This window comes from Helicoverpa armigera, chromosome 27, assembly GCF_030705265.1.
Source record: "Helicoverpa armigera isolate CAAS_96S chromosome 27, ASM3070526v1, whole genome shotgun sequence".
Taxonomy (NCBI): domain Eukaryota; kingdom Metazoa; phylum Arthropoda; class Insecta; order Lepidoptera; family Noctuidae; genus Helicoverpa; species Helicoverpa armigera.
Window position 1 is genome coordinate 4,169,077 of NC_087146.1, and position 25,848 is coordinate 4,194,924.

General features: G+C 35.2%; 1 protein-coding gene across 1 annotated transcript in view; it reads right to left on the reverse strand.

Annotated features, from left to right (window-relative positions):
- Positions 1-25,605, reverse strand: part of LOC135118904 (uncharacterized) — a 109,229-nt gene extending 83,624 nt beyond the window's left edge. Inside the window, exon 1 of the mRNA XM_064042031.1 lies at positions 25,000-25,605. Within this exon, the coding sequence (XP_063898101.1) occupies positions 25,000-25,152 (153 nt within the window). The 5' untranslated portion in view covers positions 25,153-25,605. The remainder of the gene's footprint in view (positions 1-24,999) is intronic.
- Between the last annotated feature and the right edge of the window lie 243 nt (positions 25,606-25,848).

Sequence of the window (25,848 nt, forward strand, 5' to 3'; positions counted from 1 at the left end):
ATGGATTGAGGTGGTCAGATAAGCAGTCGCTGCTTGTAAAACACTGGTACTCGGCTGCATCCGGTGAGACTGGAAGCCGACCCCAACTTAGTTGGGGAGACTCAGGAGATAATGATATCATGTTAGATCAGGAACATCTTTTTAACAGATTAAATTCAAACTGACCACAATACCAGAGGTAATTTTTTCAATATCCTTTGTGGACGTAAAAACGATAACTGGCGTCTGAAAACTACGCCTTCGCCATTCGACACGTAACCAGTTCTCGCTGGCGCAGACTGGCTAGAAGCCAGAATTCCAATGGTCGGAGTAACATTTCATAACTACCTATCCTCATTTTTACTGTTTTTTTTTATTAATTTAATGATTTCCGAGATCTAGAGTATTGGAAAATAAAGAATAAAGTAACTGCTTTTCCAAATGTGGCTAGAATCAATGCGGAATAATTTGAAGACAGCTGTTCTTTTTGAGAGTATGAAAAAGTTTTTTTGCGTACTTTTTTTACGCAGACTACGAATATAAAAATAAGACTATGGCGTTGGAAAGTTATTAAATAAAAAATAATCTGCTCGCAATAGAAAACTAACTAAAAAAAAGCAGAAGCCTTATTATTTCTATACAAGCACTAACAATGGGACATTTTTCGGTATATTCAGAAAGAAAGGAACCTTATTGTGTAGTATTTCACAACATTCGGCCAGTTCGCATCAGCGGGGCGCTACAAAACAAGTATTGTGAGGGCCTGAGGCGACGGAAACTACTTTACACTGTAGATTATTTGTGCAGACCAGACCTAACGTAATATAGTACTTTAAAACGTGACACAGCTGCAAAAAGGTAAAATTACGCTAGTAATATCGTAGATAGAAAAGGCTTACTCTCTAGCTATATAATAATATTTCATGGAATTCTTATCAAAAGGTGAAGAAAAGGACACTTGATATCGCCAAGTATCATATTATCCAACATCAGTTATGACGTATAAAAAACTAACAATCACCTGATATCCTTTTAACAACGTCTCATGATGCATCAATTCTACCTATCTAAAATATGCATTTAATTGTTTATCAAATTAAAGATAGAGTCCAAATTCCCGTCCTACGATAAGCTACACAACTGTTTCGGACTGTCTGTTCTGGTTTATTATTAATCATTGGTGTGTCTCCACGCTGCATACCACGTGACCGACTGACTCACGTTCATTGAGAGATAAACACTCGTGTCAGCTGTTTAGCAGCCCTCTTACGTCCGTTTGTAATTCAGTGATAGTTTTGTTATCATTTAAGAGGTTATCGCGGTATGGGTTAAATTGTGATATCTAACGGAATTCGTATTGTGTTCGTTTTTATGTGAGGTTATCGTTGAACTGAGTTTGTTGAGTAATAAAGGAGAATTTACTTGTAGAATCGATTTAGTAAAATTTCTTGAAGAAAGTGTTCTAAGATCTGGGAGCTGGTAGCTGTTCATACTTCCTTACATCAAATTTTACAGCAGGCTAGCTTCCGCCAAAGGTTTCACCAGCATCCAAGACGAACTCTAATAAAAAATAGCCTAAATCCTTCCGGAATAATAAATGGGCTATCCACTGAAAGAATGATTCAAATCGGGCCACTACTTCTGAGATTAGTGCGTTCAAATAAACAAACATACTCTTCAGCTTCACAATATTAGTATAGATCGACTAGGACAGACATTTGAAATGCTATTGATCTGGCTTAAACAACAAAACCATTCAAGATTACCTTACAAAATATATTACAGTATCAGATATAAAAATTCGCTGTAAAAATAGATCCGTGCTTACGAAACAGCGAGCATACCTTTCAGCAACGAAGACTGTAAGACATAAGAAAAATGCTTTGAGAAACAGGAGTACCTACTTTTTTATCATGTTGGCATTTTTTAAAGAATTTCTGCGTCGGTTTTCCTTTCCAACCAGATGAAACTGAGCTGTTTTTTTTTCTTCAGTATAATTTTCTTTAGTTATAGTATAATTTTTATATACAAAGCAAGTAAATTAGTGTGATATAAAAATACTGTATTACGACTGTGCTACATTTTTATTGATTACATATTGAAGATGGCTTACACAATTTATTATTAAAGGCTCCTTCAATGTGAACGTTATAATTCAGGTTAATAGTGATTTAATAATTAATGATATTATTTTTAGGAACAATTCAATTTCTTACTGTTACAGCCAGTTTCTTCATCAAAACTTAAGGCAAAAGTAAAAGTCAAAGTAATGTCTAAAGTAAAAGTTACGGTCAAATTAATTTTTTCTATTAGTTTTGCTGTCACTTTAGCCTTAAAAAAACGAATTTGAGCGTTACTTTTACTTTAGACATTACTTTAACTTTTGATGAAGAAACTGGCCGTTAATGACTTTATATTGTATCATCATTCATCAGCAACCATTAACCACAACTATTCTTTCTACAACGTACCTAAAACTATGCTCTCATTCCAAAACTAATTACATACAAACTCCATCTTCTGATTAGTTTGTACAGTGGTACAAATGTGACAGTTGCCGTATACCGTATATTCCGGCCCGCCGGTTCGCATCCGAGGTTTGCCCGTAATTCCCGGGAATCCTTTCTTTAATTAAGGATTTACCTGCGTTAGGAAAGCCGCCCGTTTTTGCGGGCATCACCGAATTTATTTATAAGGACTTAAAACTCAGAATTATTTACAAACGGAGATAGGCAAGTTGAATAAATCGTTTTTCTAAAGCAGACAAAAGTTAATTTTCGGCTTTCGAGATTTCGAAAGATTATCTTAAGGGAATGGTTATTCTATTCTGTATTTTGAGAGCAGTTCCAATGTTTGTGAGATAAAAGATAAACTAGAGCTTAGAAGCTTAGATGGATATATATTTTGATAGATGATACCGTTGTAAGGAAAATGATCGTTCCCAAACGACAGCCGATATGAATGGAAGACAACTACGTGATAAATTGGTATAATGACAAGTGGATGACAAAACGTTATCATATCCCAAAATAGACGGATCTTTATAGAAAAATAATGATGTGACGTGTCTTGGAAAAAACCCTCAGACAGCTACGTTAAGTGATGAACTACCTATTTAGACGTAGGTAAGATCAACTGAACTAAAAAGGATTGAATCCAGCGATAATTGACGTAATGAGGACTACATTCCTATCTATGGTACTCGGTATCGGTACTAATAAGTACCTAGCAATAATTGAAAAAGTTCTTGTAAATAATGATGTAATTAGTAACAAATTGCCAAACAACAGCAAAAATAGCATCATGGAGAAAAATTTTGCTATATTTAGAAGTTATAATTGGAAGAAAAAAAATAGAAAGAACCCGTAATAAGGTTTTATAAAGGCGAAGTTCTACTTTCTTGTCATAAAATTTAAGTGTACGTACTTACGTACAGGACTTAAAAGTAAATTGAGAAAAACAAGTCAACTTAGTACACAGAAGTCTCTTTTACAACAAAACTGAATCTAAAAAACATTTGTAGATGTTTGCCTTTGTTTCACCAACAAATATGACATAAAATATATATTTCTACATACTTAAAGTTTATGGACCAAAAGACCTTCATAGCCTTTTATCCCTAAAACAATATGGTCCCGTAGGGACACCTATCTTAATCCAGTACATACTACCTTAGTGTGTCTCAAGATAGAAAAACTAAGAAATATAAAGCAAAAACCATTACGTTCAAGTACTGAAATTGTTCTACCTAGAAGCTCCACAATGCTTAGTTTTTGTGCCAACTGACATTTCAGGTACATAAGTGATTGGCTAGCGACCTCGACTCGAAAACATCGGTAACTTAAAGCTACATCCAAAACTAGAAAACTGTAAAAAGAGAAGATAAACGCAAGAAATCTTATTGAAAAGATAAAAGATTGAGGGAGGTATGTCCTATTTAACTTTTATGTGAAACATTATGAAGTTTGACGAAAGACGGGTCACTAAAAGTTCTCAAATCTTAGAAACATGTCCGCTCAACTGTTAACACTGTGAGGACTTCGTCCAGTAACACAACTAATATTTGAAAAGCAAAATCTTAGTTAAACGGCAACAAACGTGGAAAAAAAGAACATACAATTTCACCGCAAAGATAACCAGCATACCATTAAAAGGGTTAGGTTAGTTTGCTCATTAGATTGACCGATAAAGAAGATAAACCTTATCACATCGTATAACAGTGTAACGTCATAGTTTGCACGCGTATCATTAGAGATAGAATTAATTAAGAACTTGCGACCACGTTGGCGTGATGGTTACCATGCGAAGAGTCCTAGGTTCAATACTCGGTACAGTCAATATTTTTGTGTGAAGAGCATGTTTGTTGGCTGTGATCTGTGTGTAATGATATGTTTTTATCTATACTAGTAATAAAATAAAGAGGTAACTGTTTTTTATTTCAACCGTAAAGGCTCCGAAACTACTGAACAGATTTGAAAAATTCTTTCACTGTTGAGTAGCTACACTATTCCCCAATAACATAGGCTATATTTTATCCCGATACGGGCAGTAGTAGCCACGAGCCGTGGGTTAAACCTCATGAAAATAGTAAGTTTCATATAAATGTAAAGTATAGGTATGTAGTTTATCATTTCTATTAGCACCTAACAAAAGTTATTGATTACTTGGGGCTACCCGACCATGTGTGAAAATGGTGTCCCGATATTCATTTAATTTGAAGATACGAGTGTATCTGTCACTACTTGATCTGAAATATTCGTACACAACTGTCATATCATGTTGGGGCCGCATGTTCAGCGATTCGATAATATTTTATTTGTACGATTGGCAATCAGGTCGACATAATTTGAGGCCCCTTTAGATATGAGTCGTTTCTGCATGCCAGGCTGGCTAAAACCGACGATGTGTGGTTACCAGCAGTTTTTAATTCCAGCGAGTTTATTTACTATCGAGGATTTATACCAAGTGCATTATAACCAGTTGTTCTTCAAGATTTCAAACATCATCATCATAAAGAATCTTGAAATCATGTATGTACTTTTTAAGCAATACATGAGGGCACATGTTTGCAGATGATGAAGTGGATTTTATAACTGAATAGACGTCAGTAAAGAGGTTGATATTACCGCTGATTTTCGGGCACCAGGCCAATTTGGAACTGTACGAATTTTGGATACCGACAACCGCACCAAATTATAAAACGTAGACGACAAGAAAATGGAAAACGGATGCTGTAATTTTTTCACGTTACGTAGGTATTTTAGAGAGAGAGAGAGAACTGGTCGCACAGATGCTTATTAACATCATTGATGTAGAATTGTACTTGATTTAACGAAATAACTAAACTTGGTATAGGAGGAAAACCGCAGGGTAGTGGGAAATTAGTTTTTGCTGTAACTAAGCTCAACGTCCCCAACCACGAGACAGGCAGATAAATGACGCGATATAATTAAACTCAAGGTTATTTATTAAGCGACATTTTATAATGATTCAAATATTAAACATTTTTACAGTACAACGACCTTAGCGTCCGCTACGATAGCTTTTTTAATTAAGAGCATTAAAATAAAATGTAATTTCGTTTTTCTTTTAATATTATTAGTAGAGACGTAACTAGAAGGCTAAATATCTTCAAACTAGACTAGACGCATCCCGGATTTTGGAACCTAGTGCCAAAAAATATTACATAGACTAAATCTCTTTCACGACCTTCGGCATTTTGAATCTTTACGTAATTTAACCATTTCAGAGTCCACGATTCAGAAAAATACTTGGTTAAACAATAGTGTACCTATATCACATATGACTCATAGAACAGGGAAGTTATTAACCTCAATTTACTAGACAGTCAATACTTACATTTTAGTGCCTTACAAAATAATATTACAAAGCACTTATATAGCTTATTCATCAGAATAAAGGCTACTTTGTTGTGAGAAGCGGTAACTACAGGACACCGGAGAAACCGCTGGCAGAAGCTAATCTATTATTATGGTTTTATGTATTGCAAACCTCACAGAATCAGGTTTACCTATGTATAAGATTTCTGACACTTTCTTTACGTATTCCCTTGATTAACATTTTCCTAATGAATGCTTTACACCGTCAAAGCTTAACGCTGCCAGCATGAAAAACATTTTAATAAAATTTCATTAGTACTCGCAAAAAATGGTCGTAAAACATTTTCTAACGAGCCGAATTATTGCTTTACAAACCGGTCTAGTGTTGTTAAAGTAATCTTTTATCTTACGAAATGTCTGATAAGTTTATTAGAGTTTACGACATCAAAGTGCGATGGTTGTGGAATATCAAGATTAAAAGGCCGTGGTATCAGTATTTTCCTGTCGATGACAGAACAATTTTATTATCATCATCGACCGTATTATCTCCTTAATTTGGGTTTGTCTTAGTTTAATACTGAGAAGACAGGGCAATCTAGTGATATTATAAATGCAAAAGTTTGTAAGGGTTCACGCAAAACCTACTGAATAGATTTTGATGAATCTCGGAAGTCATTCAAAATACATATCTGAATAACATATAGGCTATTTTTTATTAATATGGCCGAAAGAAGTTTTCGCAAGGCTGAAGCTAGTAAAAGTAAATCTCTCGCTCCATGCAATATATGGAGATTTCAGACGTTATGACCAACATACTTGAAACCATAATTCCTTCCTTTCACAAAATAATAACATCAAAACATGTATGCAGCCAGTACAATGCAATTTAATAATATTCCTCATAAGACGAGACCTACATACAAGCAACGAAATGGCAAAGCTTATGAGCAATCTACGACATGAAAATTAAATGCTTTCTAACATAACGCTGACAAAACCCACCAATCCTAGTGGTAGTTTGGACTCGAGCACTAATAAAGGTTCCGTATCTTCATAAAACTCATGCAAATCTTTGGGAAACCCCCAAAAACAAACTTTTTTTAATTTTCGGTATTCGTTCTTAGCGTGAGCTGGCCATATTAGCCGAAGAACCGATAACCGTTGGGGTAAACGAGTTCTAGAGTGGCCACGCCTCGGCAAACGTAGTGTAGGACGTCCTCAGGCACGGTGGAGTGATGACTTGCGCAAGACGGCTGGCAGGAGCTGGATGCGAGAAGCCGAAAATAGACCTCAGTGGCGTGCACTTGGAGAGGCCTATGTCCAGCAGTGGACTGCGATAGGCTGATGATGATGATGTTCTTAGCGTTAGCAGCAACAATAATACATCATCAATGAAAATCTCAACTGTCTTAACTATCATGGTTCACAAGACACAACCTGCTGACAGACAGCCAGGAAAGTCCTACTAATAGGGTTTCCTTTTTTACTCTTTGAGTGTGGAACCCTAAAAAGCGACAGCAGGAATAAACCTAGACAGTACATAGGCAGCTATGTTCACAGCATCTACCGTGACGAGCCGATGCGGATGTATGCACCGCCGCACTCTCCCTTCTCCGTGAATGGTACTCCTAAAGGTATCATGGTAAGTAAGTATAACCTATTCTATTTGAAACTATGTTTTTGTAAGTTCTCACTCACGTATAAAAAATACGTTGTAAATCAATAGTTTCTGGAATTTTCCATGCGTAATAGATTTCATACTACACCATGATATTATTTAGAGGTAATGTTGGATATATACTGAACTGATTTAGAAAATTATGTTGGAGTCTTATGTATGTAATAATAGACTATATTTAAACATGAACCAGCTGGGATGTAAGATATAAAACCACGAATATACTCGAGGAAAAATATGTAGACAATGTGGACAAAACACATGAAAATATAATAAAATGAAATAAAAAAGATCCCATTTTTATGAAGTGAGCAATATTATAACTGGTACAACTACCATACATAGTACAGAAAAGTGGTAATAAGTATGTAATGTTAATTAAAGAAACCCAATGAGTAGGTCAATCTTCACTAGCTCCCAAAATTAGTAGCACCCAATGATTCATAACTACACTGCTAACAAAAAAAAAATATTCAGTCCAGTTATCTTCAAGTGTAAACTGCGCATTGACAAATATACGAACTTAACAAGAATTTAGTTCAGGACATTCAAACACGCATTACACAATACCGCGATAAGATATCAAGTTTAAAAAACAAATATGTGGAAATGTTTCATGTTCAAATTCTAGACGAATTTTCCTTCCCAATTTGTGTGGAAAAGGGGTTTAATTAAGATATTATCAGGAGATGTGTAACATGGAGCAGAATTACCGTTTGCTGACCAAACGGGCTTATTGTTGTACTGTATATCATATACCTAACACCTGTAACTAATCGATACTTCTGAGAGTCAAAAAACTTCAGTGGTTGCAATGTGAAGCAAATTATATTGGAGCTGATGGAAGGAAAATTCTCTCGATTTTTCTTTGTGTAAGAAAATTTTCAACGTACATCATACAAGCATACAACTAGAAGATAAACCATCCCTCATTTAGCAAGCGTGGTGGTTAAACCTTAATTCTTCTCTGTGTGAGAGGAGGCATGTGCCTAGTAAACTGTACAAAGGCAGATGATAAAATCGTCCATTTGGTCATAAAACACTTAACTTCTGGCGCAGACAAGTAAAAACTAAAAACTTAAGAACTATTTCCGAACAAGGTCTTTCCAAGCTCTTACTAAAGACTAAACGACCTTTAAACATAATAAATTATAGAAAGCACAGCTGCCTAAAACAGCCTGAATAACAAATTCATAAACCCACCAGTCTGCGAAGATAATTACAAGTACCACGTCATACTATGACGTCACAACGCCGTACTTAAGTACTTCAGTAATGAATTAGCCGTTCTAAATATAGAAGGAAACCGTTAAGTTTGGTTTATTTTCTTTGGAGATTTATAGTTGCTAGTTCAGAAAGAAAATACATTTATTTACACAAAACAAACACAAATTAGGAAAAAAACATTCATGTGTATATCAAATAGACAAAACTTAGCATCAATATCTGATGCTGGTTCTCAATTAGACCTTAGAGTTGCGAGTGTTAGTTAATGTTATCATCATGATCATCTCAGCCGTAGGACGTCCACTGCTGAACATAGGCCTCCCCCTTAGATCTTCACAGATACCTGTTGGAGGCGACCTGCATCCAGCGTCTTCCGGCGACCTTTATAAGGTTGTCTGTCCACCTTGCTGGTGGACGTCCTACGCTGCGCTTGCTAGTTAATGTTAATCTATGTTTAATATCATTTTTTTGGGCCGAAAAACAAAGCTAACTTCCTAATATTGCATTAATTAAGATCTCAACTTACGTTCCATCATCATCCCCTATTCCTGTTTTGTTTATTTGGAGTCAGCGCAGCATGTCTTATTCCATGATTCAGGCTGACGTCATCTCACAAGCAACATTCTTTCCAGCCATATCGTCTTTCACACAGACCATCCATCGTTTATTTAGTCGTCCCCTCTTTCAAGTCTCAACTTACATTTAACTAGATAATTGAGGACAGGATAAATATATGTAGAATCTAAAATCATACTAATCTGAATACATCTCGATACATTTTCATGGAAAGGTAACGAAATTAATAGTATGGTATATGGAAAACTAAATTCGAGAACAGTTTCACCCGATTCCCAAGGGAACCACTGGCCCCACCCGGATAAATAGTGGCCCATAGTTGTTTTGACACATCCCTACTAATATTATAAACACGAAAGTAAATCTGTCGGTCTGTCTGTCTGTTACGCTTTCACATCTAAACTACTGAAATGATTTTAATAAAATTTGGTACAGAGATAGAGTTGACCTTGAGAAAGAACATAGGATATTTTTTATCGCGGACTTTTGAAGAATTCTTCGGGCGAAGCCGCGGGCGGAAGCTAGTAATCGATAATAAATGTTGGAAAAATCTCATTACGTCCTTTAAGTTTTCCAAGCGTGAGTTGTCACTTGCTTATCACGCTGTAACACGTGTTATTTCACTACGTACATGATTAGTCATTTTACTATTTTATACAAAGTCATTGTATCTCCACTCGTATGATTTGAAATGAATAGGTTGGGCGTTTTATTGAATAACTTGTGCTGTGACGGCGATCGGCCATTCCCAATATGCTATCTATCTATTGATTTGCTTACTAAAGATATGCCGTAACTCGGAACAATCGTTGGTAAATTTTATCAAACTATTTAATAAACGTTTGAAATGCTCTAATTAAACTATGAAGGTTACTTTAGTTGTAAAACCAGCTCTTAAGGTGACAAGATCCATTTCCATTTTTAATATAGCAAAAAAAATAATTAGTTAAGGAAAAAAGTTGTGACAGATGCCCGAACTAGTCTTATTAATATTTCGATAATCTCAACAAAAAAATACGATTAAAATGTAAAGTTCTCGTCAAATACCTTTGCAACTCCGTTATTACGAAGACCTTAATAATCTAGGCTCATTTTATATGCTTTTATCCTTCATAAACTTAACAGAATACCTTCTAAATAATATTCAAAGGAAACTGGCCATCACAACGCTTTTATTTCACAAAACATTAAAGGTTTCTAAAACCCCATGTGCATGAGTTAACAAATTCGACCCTTATAATTGCCGGTCCCATGGTGTCAGGGTCCGATTAAGGGCTCGTGTTTGCAAGATGGGGTCCACCCATGGTACGTTATTAATTATGTCTTACAATGTAATCAATGCTTGCCAAGGATAATTTGTAGGTCCTGTAATATAGGATCAAAGGGAGTTAATTATATTAAAATAATATAAAGCATTATAAAAGCGAATATTTTGAGTTCTATGTAAAATTTTCCTAATTCAGTAACTTAAAACCAAAACTGAAACGTCCGAATTCAGAAGCTCCTCCTTTTTGGGAAGGTGGTTAAAAATATAACATTTTATCAGGATTAAAACATTTGGTTTTAAATTGTATAGTGTTGACCATACCTATGCTTAATTTACCTCTTCGATATTTACATTTTGGACCTAAAATTAGATTTTCCTGTATCCTAGAACTAATATTTCCTTGAGGTCAACCGCAATTTCAATTTTAATTAACCATTCAAGGTTGACGGCACAACAAGGTCTTCATAAAACGTCGGAGGCTTTTAGAAAGAGGTTCTATTTTTTTATCGTCCCTCAATGAAATTAGCATTTTTATAAGGCAGGTTGTTTTCTTGTTTCAGTACTGTATTATTTGAAGCATTTTTTAAGCTTAGAATTACAGAGAAATGACTGAAAAATTTTATTCAAGGAAATCTGTGCTTGGCCAGACGATAAGTACTTATATTTATTTTTTAAGTATCGGAAAAGCAATCAATCCATACAGTGATAATAACTCTAAAACCACTGGACCCAATCAAATGAAATTTTCTTCACAGATTGTCTGAAGTCTGAAAAGAAGACAGGCTACTTTTTATCCGGATGCAAGAAGTCGTTCCCTCGGAACGGGAGAACACCTAGTCATCAATATCCATGACAAAATAAAGCTCATCCATTCCATCCGTCTCATAAAAACTCAACAACGTGCTGTAGGTTTAAAAATGATCCCTAAAAATCAATACATAGCGTCACGTTTCACATTACGAGGGATGAATTCCCTTGGAGACTGCCGAGATAAAAGCATTGCGCAGGACCGTAGGTATAGAAAATTCATTTTAAACCCATAGGGTAGAAGTAAAACAGTTGTAATACAATTTCTACGTCTAGTTATCCGATTTCACAACTTTAAAAAGGTTTTTCAAAATCGTTATTGGAAAAAATCCGCTCACTACGTTGACCCATAGACTTTTTAAACACGCTATCAAAATTGCGGACTCATATATGGCAAATTAATTATTATCATACAAGTTTCTATTGAAAGTCTTTACAATAAAGAGAAAGATATATTTCTCAATTTCCTCACACTAGAGCACAAAAGCTTCCATCCCATCAGGATTTCATTAGGTAAAAAGAACCGCTTACTTCAAAGTCCAAAAAGAAAGAAAACAAGTACACGAACCTTTCTTTAATACTTCTTATGAGTTCATTCATTCAAACGGTGCCCTACATTCAAATATATGAAAGAAAGAAGGTTATTCAAAGTAGAAAAACCTTTTACAGCTATAACAAGGGGCTGGAAACCAATATACCGTAAATCATATACGCTCTCAAAGGCTGTCAACTGATTCGTTACGAAGAAATCGTAAGTACTCGAATTGGGTACACGTTTAATATTAAAAAGGGAAAGAAGATTTATATTGGATTATTTTTCATTATCAGTCTCGCGCTTTGAATATTAAACTGATTTGTAGCGTTTCAGTCTTCACTGAGCAAAAAATACATGACGTCTTTTTAAATTTAATGTATACGGAACAGGGGGTTTACATTCCAAAAAAATGGGACGATAACTACAACTTGTCTACGAACCACCAACAGAATACCAGCTTTCATCTAAAAACCCGCGTCCAAATTGATTCAGCAGTTTAAGAGTCACGGTGCTACACAGATACACATAGCGGTCACAACTCACAACTTAAGACACCATTATTTTGCTACAACATGTTCTGTCTTCAGCAACTGAAGTTTACGAAGCTTATTCATCACGAATATCCACCTTAGTATATAATATACATAACGCTACTTAGACCATCAATCCACCTGCCAACCAAAGCGGGTATCAATCAAGATCATTGAGGAATCCTCTCAGAATTGTTCGCTGTATCAAATGTACCAGGAAGTTTATACCGACGATATTTATAAGCTGGTTACGAATACTGTAACTTGACGATAATGTAACCGGTACATGCGTACGTCTGAATGAAAGAACAAAGGTTAAAAAGATGGTTTCATGCTCAAATGTGGTATGAAAGGAGTTGATTTAGTTTTACATAAAAATTGATGATCTCCGAAAACCTATATCATGACAAAAACTAGTCAAAATACCTACTTAACATCTCTTTCTGAGTAAATATGTATGTTTGCTTGCTAAGGAGCATACTCATTTCCAACTCCTCTTATTGGTCGTGATAAAATTAACATAGTCCTGTTGGAATACAAATAAGAATAGTCTATCTATTAATATTTATAACTATAACGTATTCGGTAGATTTCGAAACACACATGTCTAGGTTGGGTTTCCCCCGGGAAATATCCTTCTAAAACAAGAAGGATTTATCAATAACAACATATTTATTCCATTACCGAAACCCTAACCCATATCAAACATTGGCCAAACTTAATCAACAAAAGTAAAACTATAATACACAGTTACGTAAAATGTTTCTCTCTCATCTGCCTAGCCTTTTCCCAAGTATATTGGGGTCGGCTTCCAGTCTAACTGGAAGCAGCTGAGCCCCAGTGTTTTACAAGGAATGACTGCCTATCTGACCTCCTCAACCCATTTACCCGGGCAACCCAATACCCCTTGCTAAAACTGGTTGTCGGACATACTGGCTTTTAACTACCGGTAACGACTGCCAAAGATGTTCATTGACAGCATGGACCTACAGTTTATCGTGCCCTCCGAAACACGGTAAAATGTTTCTCACTGTTAGACCTTTTATTTTACAGCCGTGTTCAGTTTTGTCGATTCCAAGTAGACACATTTAGCTAAAGGTGACAAAAATAATATTATTCAAATATGGGCTTTAGATTTAGTTTGTATTGACAACATAATTTAGACTTAGAAAAGACTAGGTACTCTAGACTAGACTAGCTTCTGGTGTATTCTTAAATTGCCTAAAGTCACGTACAGCATAGGAGAAAAGGTATATTTCGAGTTCTAGTAAGCTACAAAATATAGATGTCTCATATTTTGTCCTATAATAGTAAAGTAGATTTTCTGCCGCGGCTAGCTGGTGTCCTAAATTCAATTTTGTCATTTCGAATAAGCCTTGTTTCCGAACAATGTAACCTGGAAGACCATAGCTTATGCTTTTGTGAAAAGATCTGTTCAAAGAGAGACTGGCGTTGTGGTAGGCTTATTTTAGCGTGGCTACTTTAAGCCTAACTGGTATTTTTACATTTAAACTGTTACAGCCTTTTTATCGTCCCACTGCTGGGCACAGGCCTCCTCTCACATGGAGAAGGATTGAGCATTAATACATCTAAACTAAAAATAAATATTGTCATTTGTATTAAAAGTATTTAAATCTATGCTTGAGTATCGCCGAAGACCATATGTATTTTATACTTAAAAATTTTCAAGCAGCTACCAACTTTGTAAAACCAACATCGATTTACCAAATCCCCAATCACAAATCCCAACAAAATATTTGTTCTCCGTGTCAGTTTTCGAGAAAAATACCTCAACGTTAAACAAAGTTGTACCTACCCTTTATCCGGTATAAACGAGATTTTACCAGACATTGTTTCGACTAAACGATCCCTTATGAGCCCTTTATTCTTTGCTTACGTCATCGGCGTATCGCTCAGCCCCAGCCGGTCAGACCATTTCATTTCATTACAGGGAACCAACTGCTATAAATTGTATATAGGATAAGATTTGGCTTGATAGACTAACGGCCGTTCCTAAATTATATCTTTTGTTTTGCTTAGTAAGGATAGAATTTTAACATTAGCCCCGTACAAGTAGTTAATGTCAAATTCCTATCTCTAGTATGGATGAAAATAATGGATGGATAGAATATTGAGATGGGTCGTAAAGGTATTATACGGTTTATCTTAGCTCCAAAATTATACTTGATTGGCATAAAGGGCAATTTTGTATGAAGTTCGTGTGTGGTCTAGAATTATCGATAAACTAAGATTGAGGTTCAAATTAAATACTTTAAAGTTTAAAGGGATAGGTATTTTTAAGTCTGATGATGTAGTTATAAGATTTAATTTGCTATTGAAAGCTATGGCAATGTTTTACATATTTGTAAGGTGAACGCGTGAGGTCATAGAAAACTAATAGGTATTTCCGACTACTGGTAAACTCGACTACATTATTTTCGGTAAGATTATACAAACAAGGTAAGACTAACAAGAATTATTTTACTAGTAGCAAGAATAACAAAATGCAGATTTCAAAGCGAAAATAATTGCAATCAAGAGACAGTCTGCTCGTTTTAATTTCGTATGCAAGAATATAAACGTGTACATTTTATACTCACTTCATGTAATTCGACGAAAAGTCAATTGTGTGCCTGAACGTAATATTAATAGCCACCGTTCATGCTCTGATTGGATTTTTAATATGTTATTATTTAAGAAGATATTTTTGTTTATTCAATAATACATAATATATTATGCATTTTATTATGGACAAAGGGACATGGGTTTAGTATATTCATTAAACATTTCTTACATAAATCACTTATTATTTTTAAATTGTCAGGAAGGCTTAGTTCAGCCGCCTATGCTATTAAAAAGATCCGACTAATCACCGATGTGGACACAGCCAGAATAGTTTATTTTAGTTACTTTCATAGTTCAATGACGTATGGGATCCTCCTTTGGGGAAACTGTGCGGATGTTGAAACTATATTTATTTTACAGAAAAGAGCTGTTCGAGCCATTTATAATCTGGGTCCAAAAGTTTCTCTCAGAGAGAAATTCAAAGAAATAAATATTCTGACTGTTGCCTCTCAATATATTTTTGAAAATTTAATGTACGTTCGTAAAAACATATCTAACTTTGTTCAAATGTCTGATGTCCATAGCATAAATACTAGGAATAAACATAATCTTGCTGTACATGCTACTCGCCTCCACAGAGTAAGCAACTCGTTCATGGGTCAATGTATACGCTTTTACAATAAACTACCCAAAGCGGTTCGTGATTTACCTATCAAGAAATTTAAAAATCATATAAAATCCAAACTTTTGAAAAAAGGATATTACAAAATATCTGATTATTTAAATGATAAAGAAGCTTGGGAATGAGCTGCTCGCTTAGTGAGTGATATCTTTTTAAATGCCTGTGTATTGTTACTTTTGACATTTAAATATTATTATCATCAGATAACATTTTGTTAATGACATTCTTTTATCTTTTTATTGACATTTATATATTATAATTGTATTTTTTTTAAATTTATTATTGTTATTGTGAATGTGAGTATCGTGTATGCGAGCAACATTATATATTCTTCTAACATAAATACTGTCTGGCGGGTTTGAGTATTTTTGAATGGCCTACGCAAATGTTCTGCAGATCTGGCATCGTCGTGTGACAGGTCGTTGAGCTCCCTAAGATATGGTTGAGCTACACGACGACTGATGCATGCGTGCCGTCTGTTGGGACTGGTCAGCTCCAGCCTGATGTGGCTCTTTCCTCAAAAGGCCATTCCAGACCGCGTACATGGTGACACTCACACATAATATTATTGGATTATAACATGTTTGGACTTAAAAAGAGACTATGACCCTTGAGTTTGTTTCGGCGTTTCTTCTCAGGGATCAGTCAGTTAGGAAATGCCGGCCTCAGCGTTCTTAAAATGACGTGTAAAAGTGATGTAATGTCCAACTTGCAAAATAAACGATTTCATTTCATTTCATTTCATTTCATTTCATTTCATTTCATTTCATTATGAAAAATTCTAGTTAATAAAACCTTATCAGAAACTACTAGAAAAACAAGACAGAACATTCTTCGAAAAACAGGATTACGTCAGTCTATCCCAATACAGAGTTTTTGTTGATACGTTCACTCAAAGTCCTAACATAGATACAGGGAGACGGATACGAATAAAATTATAATCCACGTATAGCATTTCTATCCGGCAGCCAGGTACTCAAGCAATATACTGAATACAAATTGAAATATTTATGTTGTTTTTATGTTAACGTGCTCTGGGTACGGAAAAAAATGGGAGCTCAGTAGCGCATGTTTAAAGATGAGTCCACATCTACAGGCTTGCTATTTATTTTTCCATATTGTTTGCGTTGGGTGGATTGAGTAATTGGGCGTATGAGGAAGACTATATCCCGAATTAAGGAATGAATAGAGATTAAATGGAGTTTTCCTGTATTTACGGTAGCTTAGGGTAGAAGACATTTTGTGTTTGTACTTTCATAATTAACTTCAAAGTATATAAAAGCTGCAAGAATATTAGGAATATTAGAAAACAATTATGGGTTGGTACGAGCCTGACACTCCCTTTTATTCTTGGACCCTGCAGATTTATTGATTATTGCGAAGCCTTAAATACAATAAGTTCCTTTGAGTCACTATGGGTACTCCGTAGGCTATAAAACGGCCATCAAAACTTCTATCTTTCTTACGATCTAGCATTGGTCAATATCGTTGGTAGAATCGCTACCGATTCATTTGGTATTCAAAAATGACATCAATCAGAAATTTTCCTCTTATTATGTATTACTTTGATTGACCTTAACGGGTGTCGCAAAGTGATAGAACTGACGAAATCATGGTGGCCTAGGTGGTTAAAACATTTGCCTCTCAAGTACGAGTGTGCGAAATACTGGTCATAGTAAAAAACTCTTCGGTATTCGGAGCCAAAACCCAGCCTTATATAAACCAGCGAATGAAAATGTTGTTTTAATTTTAAAGCTACTTTAGTACGGGTCTTTGTGCTCGCTTGCAGGTAAATGATTTATTAATTGGACGTCCGCAGGGAATTTTCAACTCATTTTCGAGAGTACTTCATCCTTTTTATTACGTTGCAAATTAATTAATTATAAAAATGCTTCAAAAGTATTGATTTTCACTTTAAACTTTAATTAATGTGGTACTAGAGCTTGGCAAGTCCTGTAAAACCTAAATAGAGTTTGAAAGCAAATCTGTAGACTGTAGAGATACTAATATAATATATAGGAACCACTTCTTTATTAATTGTACCCAATGGGCTCCAAAAGTACTGATCCGATTTGAAATCTAGACACACGGCAGTGTGTCCGCCAAGTTCGAGCAAAAAAAGCGACACACCGGCCGTGGGTTATATTACACGAACCATTTCGGGCCAAATTCGACCCCCCTGTAACTCAAAATCTATTTTATTTACGCATATCAAATTTCTAGTATCTGTTGAGACCCCCTCACTTATCTAAAATACAAAATTTTATTAATATACCTATTGTAGGTCTTGAGATATTCACTTCACAAAATCGCTATTTTTACTATACACTCACTGACTGACTGACTGACTGACTCACTCATCAAAAACCTAGACCACTTCCAATGGTCGTATTGACTTGAAATTTGGCATGGAGGTAGGTCTTTATGTCAAGGTAAAGGGAAAAATCTGAAAATGGCCAAGTGTGAGTCGGTTTCATAATAATGAAGGTGTTTTATACCCGGTGTTTTATACCCCTAAGGAACTAAAACGAACTAAATTTATCTATATTTATATAATATATCTTCGAATGGTACAAAGGTTTGTATTTAGTCAAAGTAAAGTAAAAATCTGAAAACGGCCAAGTGTGAATCACTTTCGAAAATAACAAATGTGTAACTTTGATCCACGAACATAATACATATATGATAACATGTCATGTCAGTCAGTTGGTAAATCTAGTCCATTTAGTTAATCTAGTTCATTTCTTTGTAAGAAACATAGTGCATATTAAACAATCTAAAAGATAGTATAAATGAGACATTTCTTTAACTAACTTCATCATAAGAAAAAAATAAAATAAACAACCTTACAAAAATAAATGAAATCCCACCCAAAACAAAAATGTGAAAGACTGCCGAGTTCGATAATATGGGAATGCTTCGCCTGTAAAAGAAGTGAGATCTGAATAAGTACCAAGTTCCATACACATACCTCATTTAAAAATAGTTACTTTTTGATGATGTTACTTGGCAAGTTTTACTAGAAAATTAAATACTTGATTCATTGAGTTTAGTAGGTTTATAACAAGGTGTATGAAAACTTGCCAAGTAACATCATTAAAAAGTAACTATTTTTAAATGAGGTATGTGTATGGAACTTGGTACTTATTCAGATCTCACTTCTTTTACAGGCGAAGCATTCCCATATTATCGAACTTGGCAGTCTTTCACATTTTTGTTTTGGGTGGGATATTATTTCACTGTTGGCAAGCTACACTATCCCCGAGTAACTTTAGTATGGATCGGAGTGTTGGGGATTGAAAAAGAGGGATGAGAAGAGAGTGCATGTAACAGAAATGAGAATGCTGAGATGGATGTGTGGTGTTACAAGAATGGATAAAGTGAGGAATGATTACATTAGAGGAAGTCTGAAAGTAGCGCCAGTTACAGAAAAGATGAGAAGTAGAAGATTGTCGTGGTATGGACATGTAATGAGGAGGGATGATACGCATGCAACAAAGTGTGTGCTAAGTATGAATGTAGATGGATGGAGAGGAAGAGGAAGACCTAAGAAAAGATGGATGGATTGCCTGAAAGATGATATGAATAGGAAGGGAGTGAGTGTCAGTATGACGAGTGACAGGGGAAAATGGAAGAAAATGACATATTGCGCCGACCCCAAGTAAAATTTGGGAACAGGGCAGGAGAAAGAAGACTATCCCCGAGTAACATAGGCTATATTATGTACAGATATGGGAAGAAGTTCTCCCGGGAAGCGGTTGTAACAGCTAGTTATTACATAAGCTTCATAGAATAACATTTCAAAAAAACTACCATCTGTGTAACAGGCTATAAACCAAGAGTGTTTATCATGACATCATCAGTATTTCAGGACGTTCGTCGTCATCACAGCCTTTTTATCGTCCCATTACTTGGCACAGGCCTCCTCTCACACAGAGAAGAATTGCGCGTTGATCACCACGCTTGCTCAATGCGGGTTAGTGATTTTAGACCTGATAGTCCAGGTTTCCTCGAGATGTTTTCCTTCACCTTTTAATCAGCCAATGGCATCCAAGATATAATTGTAGTAGATAAGTAGTATTCAGGAGATTCAATCGTACCAATATTTAGCAGCATGAAATAACGAATAAATAACATAATCCTAATTAGAGGCGGCGCTAAACAATCACAAATTAATGACGTCATTAAGCTGTTCCTTAATGAATGATAACGGTGGTTTTAGCGTTAATGAGCTTCTACGAATACGTTATGTAAGTTAAGTGATAATATTAATGACATTTTAGTATCGATCATATGTACTGATAAAAGATGGATTAACATTTCAAATGAAGAGTAGTTAGATCTTAGTATATTTAGTTAGGCACAAGAAGGGGTAAAGTTTTTGTCGATTTTCGTGTTTAAAAGGGTTCATTTATTCAAAAATATTTCACACGTAACCAACCATTTTTTTACGCATTGAGGATTGCCGTTAAGGGTCCATGGCACTTTAAAATGACGCATACAAGATGAGTATGCAACGCAAAACGCCTTTCTCAAATTATACGCCTAACTTTTTATGACGTTACAATACTATAACGACTTAATTTTTCTCGTCTAGTCTGATTCATTTACTGAAACGGGGGTTTTACCAGTGAATCGGCTTGGTTGATAACTACTAACATGTGGACAAAAATAAACAATTATTTAGGTACCTACGCCACAATACATAGTTATGCACACAATATGTTGTAGTCTATCGGTTATTTACGAATAGACCTAAAGTTATACATATATCAATAGCACGGATTTTCCCAGTAGCAGTCTTGTTGATTTTGTTCCCGGTCGGTGTCAATAAACTCGTCCCCTATTGCATGTGTTATGATTATACCTAGCGAAAAATGAAAGTAATGAACAACACTAATTTATGAACCTTTTTTGGAAAAGTTGTGTCGGTTAATTATAGTTTGTCTTTGTATGGTACACTAGCTTCCGTCTGCGGTTTCACCCGCGTCCTGTGAGAAATACTATGCGCTCCCGGATAAAAAGTAGTTTTAAAGCCTTTCGGTCTTTTCAGATTGCTTGCAGTATTACCAGTACTAGTGGTACTAGGTAACTTGCATCTTCTCGTCCTTGGAAATAACGAGGAAAAAAGGCTCTCCGAATATTCTCATTAAAGCAGGAATTCCGAAACCCAATCTGAACAAAAACAACCAAGTACCTCAAGTAACCATACAGGATATTTTGCGCACTAGCAGTTCAGAAATATGCGCTTGAGTTCAGACTACGATCATTCGGCAACCCGATACGTCTGGAAAATTTATCAGGCGTTGAAAACAGCTGTGACCTTTCAAAGGGTGGAAAGTTCTCGAATTAATAAAAGTATGATCTATCCATAGAGTAAAGTCCGTTACCAATATTGAATCTATCTAGTGTTTCGCTTAGTAGAGATAGGAATTTGATAGCTTGTAAGGGGCTAATGACAAAATACTATCTCAAATGATAGAATGCTGGGAATGACCCTAAGACAACCATTGCTTAACCTGCAATGGAATAAGGTATCAAGTAACCTTTAGTTCCAGAATAAGAGTGAATGACTTATATCTTATTGCATGCGGAAAATTCCTAGAACTTACCGGTCTTACAGACAAACTTTAACCGTACAAAAATAACTCAGTATTGTCATGTAGCTTATACTTATAAGTAAGTTCGTAATGCTAGTGAAAAATGTCAGCTGGTTGTAAAGGAGTGACCACTTAAATATGACTCAGGCTAAGAAATGATGAACATACCTACTTAACAAAGACGGACTTTGAGTACGACCTTTACATTTTTTTTTCTAAAACATTAACAGTTGCATCATAAAATTGCAGGTTGATAAATTCTTAGATAAATACATCTATGTACGAATAGTTTTAGCAAATATGGGTGCGGATTAAAAAATAATAGTGACGTTATGATTCAAAAATTCTTGCGTAGGTTGACGATAGGTAGGGTCCAAAAAGAAATAGGTACTATAAATTATTATGGTGATACTGTAATATTCCTGTTTGAGTTCTAAGGCGTGGTACCTACATCCAAGTTAGGTAAATGAAAAAATGCAGCCTCAAAAACGGTACCCCTCCAATTTTTCTAGGAGCAAAATACGTATACATGAACGGATAAGCGGATTTTGCAACACAAGTACCAAAATATACAGACTCAAGCCCTTGGGACATGGTTATGTAGCTTTAGTAAATCAGAAGAGTCAACAAATTGACTACAATTGAGACAGAAATGAGTCTTCTAAACATTACGTGTAGTCGGAAGCCAGAAAGTCTGACGGCCAGTCTTTGAAAGAGGTATCGGGTTGCCCAGGCAACTAGGTTGATGAGATCGGATAGGCAATCAGACCATGTAAAACACAGGTAATGCATCCGGTTAGACTGGAAGCCGTCCCCAACATAGTTGGAAAAAGGCTCGGGAGATGATGAAGGATATGACTATACATGATGATGAGAAGATCACACAAGCAGTCAGTTTTATAACAGTTTCATCGGCAGTATTTGTATGAAACGGTACGCATAAACATGGTGACAATAGCGAGATATAATGCATGACTCAGCCACTACAATCATGTTGTGAGCATATCTTCGTTGCCCGCGAAATCCGGTCTGCAGATAGACAAAATATTTCGCCGAATCGTTATTACGATTCTGATAAGTAATTTGTTTGGTTAATGAGCGAATTTGATAGTGAAATTGTAACTAAAATCTGTGAAACGTTTCTCTAAAAAACCTGATCTAAGATTTTAATAACATAAAAATTCTCCCAAGTTCTTGGTCTCCTCAAAAATCTTTTCTCGAAGTCTACCTAGTTTCACCAAATACAAAACATCCATATTTAGTCCGACAGGTGACTATTCCTATCCTTTAGCTTCACAAAAAAAAATATATAGAATGATCTGGCCTGCTCAGCAAAGAGACCTTATTTTTCAAGCATTTGAAAATTATCCATAGCTACACTATCAACCAATTTCAGGTAGTCCAAATCAGGTAAAACTGACTACAACTGATAAAAGCACTACTACCAACTGTATATGGATTTGACAATGACATAACTGGCAATTTTGGTAGTCATAGTATGATGTGTTAAATGGATGCATGAGGTCATCACCTACCAAAATAAACAGCATATAGGCACATAAGTATGACAATCATAAAATAATTAGCAGTTTATATGTAGTATAATGTGGCTTTAGATTATGTTTAGATGGAATAATATTCCATAAAAAAAATATTTTTTTGTATCCTAAGGGCTCCTAAAATACTAAACCGATTAGAACAATTCTTTCACTATTGGGTAGCTACACTACCCCCGACTAACATAAGCAATTTTTTTCCAGGTACAGGAAGAAGTTCTCCGGGACTTGGATATACTATGGGACACATCTAGTCATGCATAATTCTAAAAAAACTAACTAACTACATAGAATAATAAAGCTAGATCAAGATAACTCTTTCACATAAGTGATATTTTTAGAAAAAATAAATACAGTTTTATCTTATGGGAAAACTGGTCTAAAATTCATTAGCATCAAAATCCTGTGAATATAAAAGTATGAACAAAAAACGTTGCAATTTATTTAATTTATGACCCTACTCTGAATTAATTATACTAACATCAAGCCATTAAATAAATACAATTACCATTTAAAAGGAATAAATAAAAATAAATGTATTCAAATAATGTATGCATACATGTTCTACTTTTTGTGCTAAAACAGTATCAATTTCATGGAATATATAATAGAATTGCAACAGAATACTTATATAAGCACTAATTCTTCAAATGCTGAAGCCACCTCCAACTCCTGACTCTATCCTACTATGTTATTTTTCTTCCCGCTCTGTTTCCAATCTGTTAGGTGTTGGTGCAATATGTTTTCCGCTTCTATTCCTCTTTCAACTCTGTCCCTATTAACTATTCCACGAGTCCAGCCTCTATTGCATACTCACAGCAAAACCTAACAAAACTACATTACTTGTAATTGAGGCTCTAGGGTCGGCTTCCAGTCTAACCAGATGCAACTGAGTACCAGTGTGCCACATGGAGCGACGACCTTTCTGATCTCCTCAACCAAGTTACCTGAGCAACTTATCATTAACTTAAGTGTCATGCTGATTCTTCTCTTCAAGACTAACTCTATCTCTGTGTTTATGGAACTGTAGCAGGTAACCATTATACTGCACTAGAAACAAAACCTCTGATACAAAGGTGTAATAAATAAAATCATATTCGCATTTGCTAAATTGGTTATTCCGACAAGCCATGTAAACTCGCTATGGGAAAATCCCAGGGCTTAAGTGTAGGTAGTTCAGTAATGATGACCTATTAGCTATCTTGCAGCTTTTATAAATGTATGATTTAAAGATAGACATGACAATATGTTTGTTATAAAGTTATACCAATTTCATTCACCGACAGACTGTTTTCCTTGGCTAGAGTAGCATTATAAGTGGTTTTATGAGTACATAGCATTTATGCTTTTGAATATCACTAATTACTTAGCATTGTTGTTTTTAACAACAAAATATGATCATAAAATATGTGGTTCAAAAGTAAGATAAAATTGACTTCTAATTTTTTTTATAAAACCGCAGTATTCTTTTAAAATAATTTATAGTTCCGTGATCGAAGAAGTCTAACTAGGGCAATTAATTGCCATTAAAATCTCTGGTAGTGTCATAAAATTTGTTGTATAATAATGAATCAGTTAAATTGAAGAAGTGACGAAAAATTTTACAAAATAAGAAATTAATAAAATTATCACGTAAAATGCATTTTTTTCTTCATTGTAGGATGTTGATTTTATTTAAATTTAAATTATAAACTGCGGTTAATTATTAAAAACTTGCGCTTGCCGGCGTCCATTGTTTGTAAACAAATAACATATGACCCGGCTGCCGGTTGATGATCATTCCCACATATCTTCGTCATAAACATACGAAAAAACCAGCAAAATCCGCCTTCAAATAGCTCAGAAAACCCCAATAGAGTGCTAGGGAGATACAGCAAGTTAAAATCACCATGTGGTCATTTAGCGCGCCAAAATTTGACAATAACTTCGACAAATACTCGAGACGGTAAACTAGTTTTCATGTAATTAATACGTCTGAAAACGGAATTATTATATTCTTTTTCTTGCAGGTAGCAGCCAAATACCTTATAATTTTCAAAAATATACAATTTCCCGACAAATTCTACCGCCCCTAGCGGCGAGAATAAGAAACATAACGTAATGGCCGACACACAGTAGTTTCCGATGACTTAACATCTAAATGCGCAAAATACTTACGCTTTCCTCCTCTTTTTCCATTCCAGAGGGCATCTGAGGTACTGCACGGTTAATCGCCGAGTAGTCCGGTAAATCCGGAAGCTCCTCGGCGAGATATATGGGCATTGGTTTCGACGCATCCAGGGCCCTCGCCCTAAACGAGAGCTTCGACATTTTGTTGACAGAACAAAACACGCTAGCGTCGACACAAAAATGCACTTATAAAACACTTTATAGCTCCACTAGGAGGTCCCAAGGGACCTAAAACTAAACTTTGCACACTCTAGTTCGTTCCCATGATTGATTTTTGCACGCACTCAGTCACAATTAACGAAAAACATTAACGAAACTTTACATATTGAGCGTACTTTACAGAAAGCCATCATGGCGGCTTTCCGTTTGGCGGACGACCATGACCAACTTCCACCTAGTACGACGTGCGCGGGAAGGAAACACGCGGGACCAATTTCGTCATTTTCTGAACTATTAAAATTATTTGAAGATTTATTCACTTTTTTGGCACGAAATATTAAAAGTAAATTAGAAAAATATTATTTAAATATAAATATTGATATTAAAATCGTTTTTTAATGTAAAAATTGAAAAAGTACAGAAATGACGCTGGAAGTTACTTGTCAACTCATAGACAAAGACACTCTATGAGTTACGTTTCATTATACGCAATGGACATTTTTACGAATTGTTATGCTGTAGTTTATGATATATATTTATGTTGTATATTTATTTTTACGTTTGAACAATTATATAGATCATTATTTTACATAATTGAGTGAAAATTAATATAATATTTTAGTTGAAATGAAAATTGTAAACCATAGACACATTACTTTTTTGCAAAGGAATTTTTGC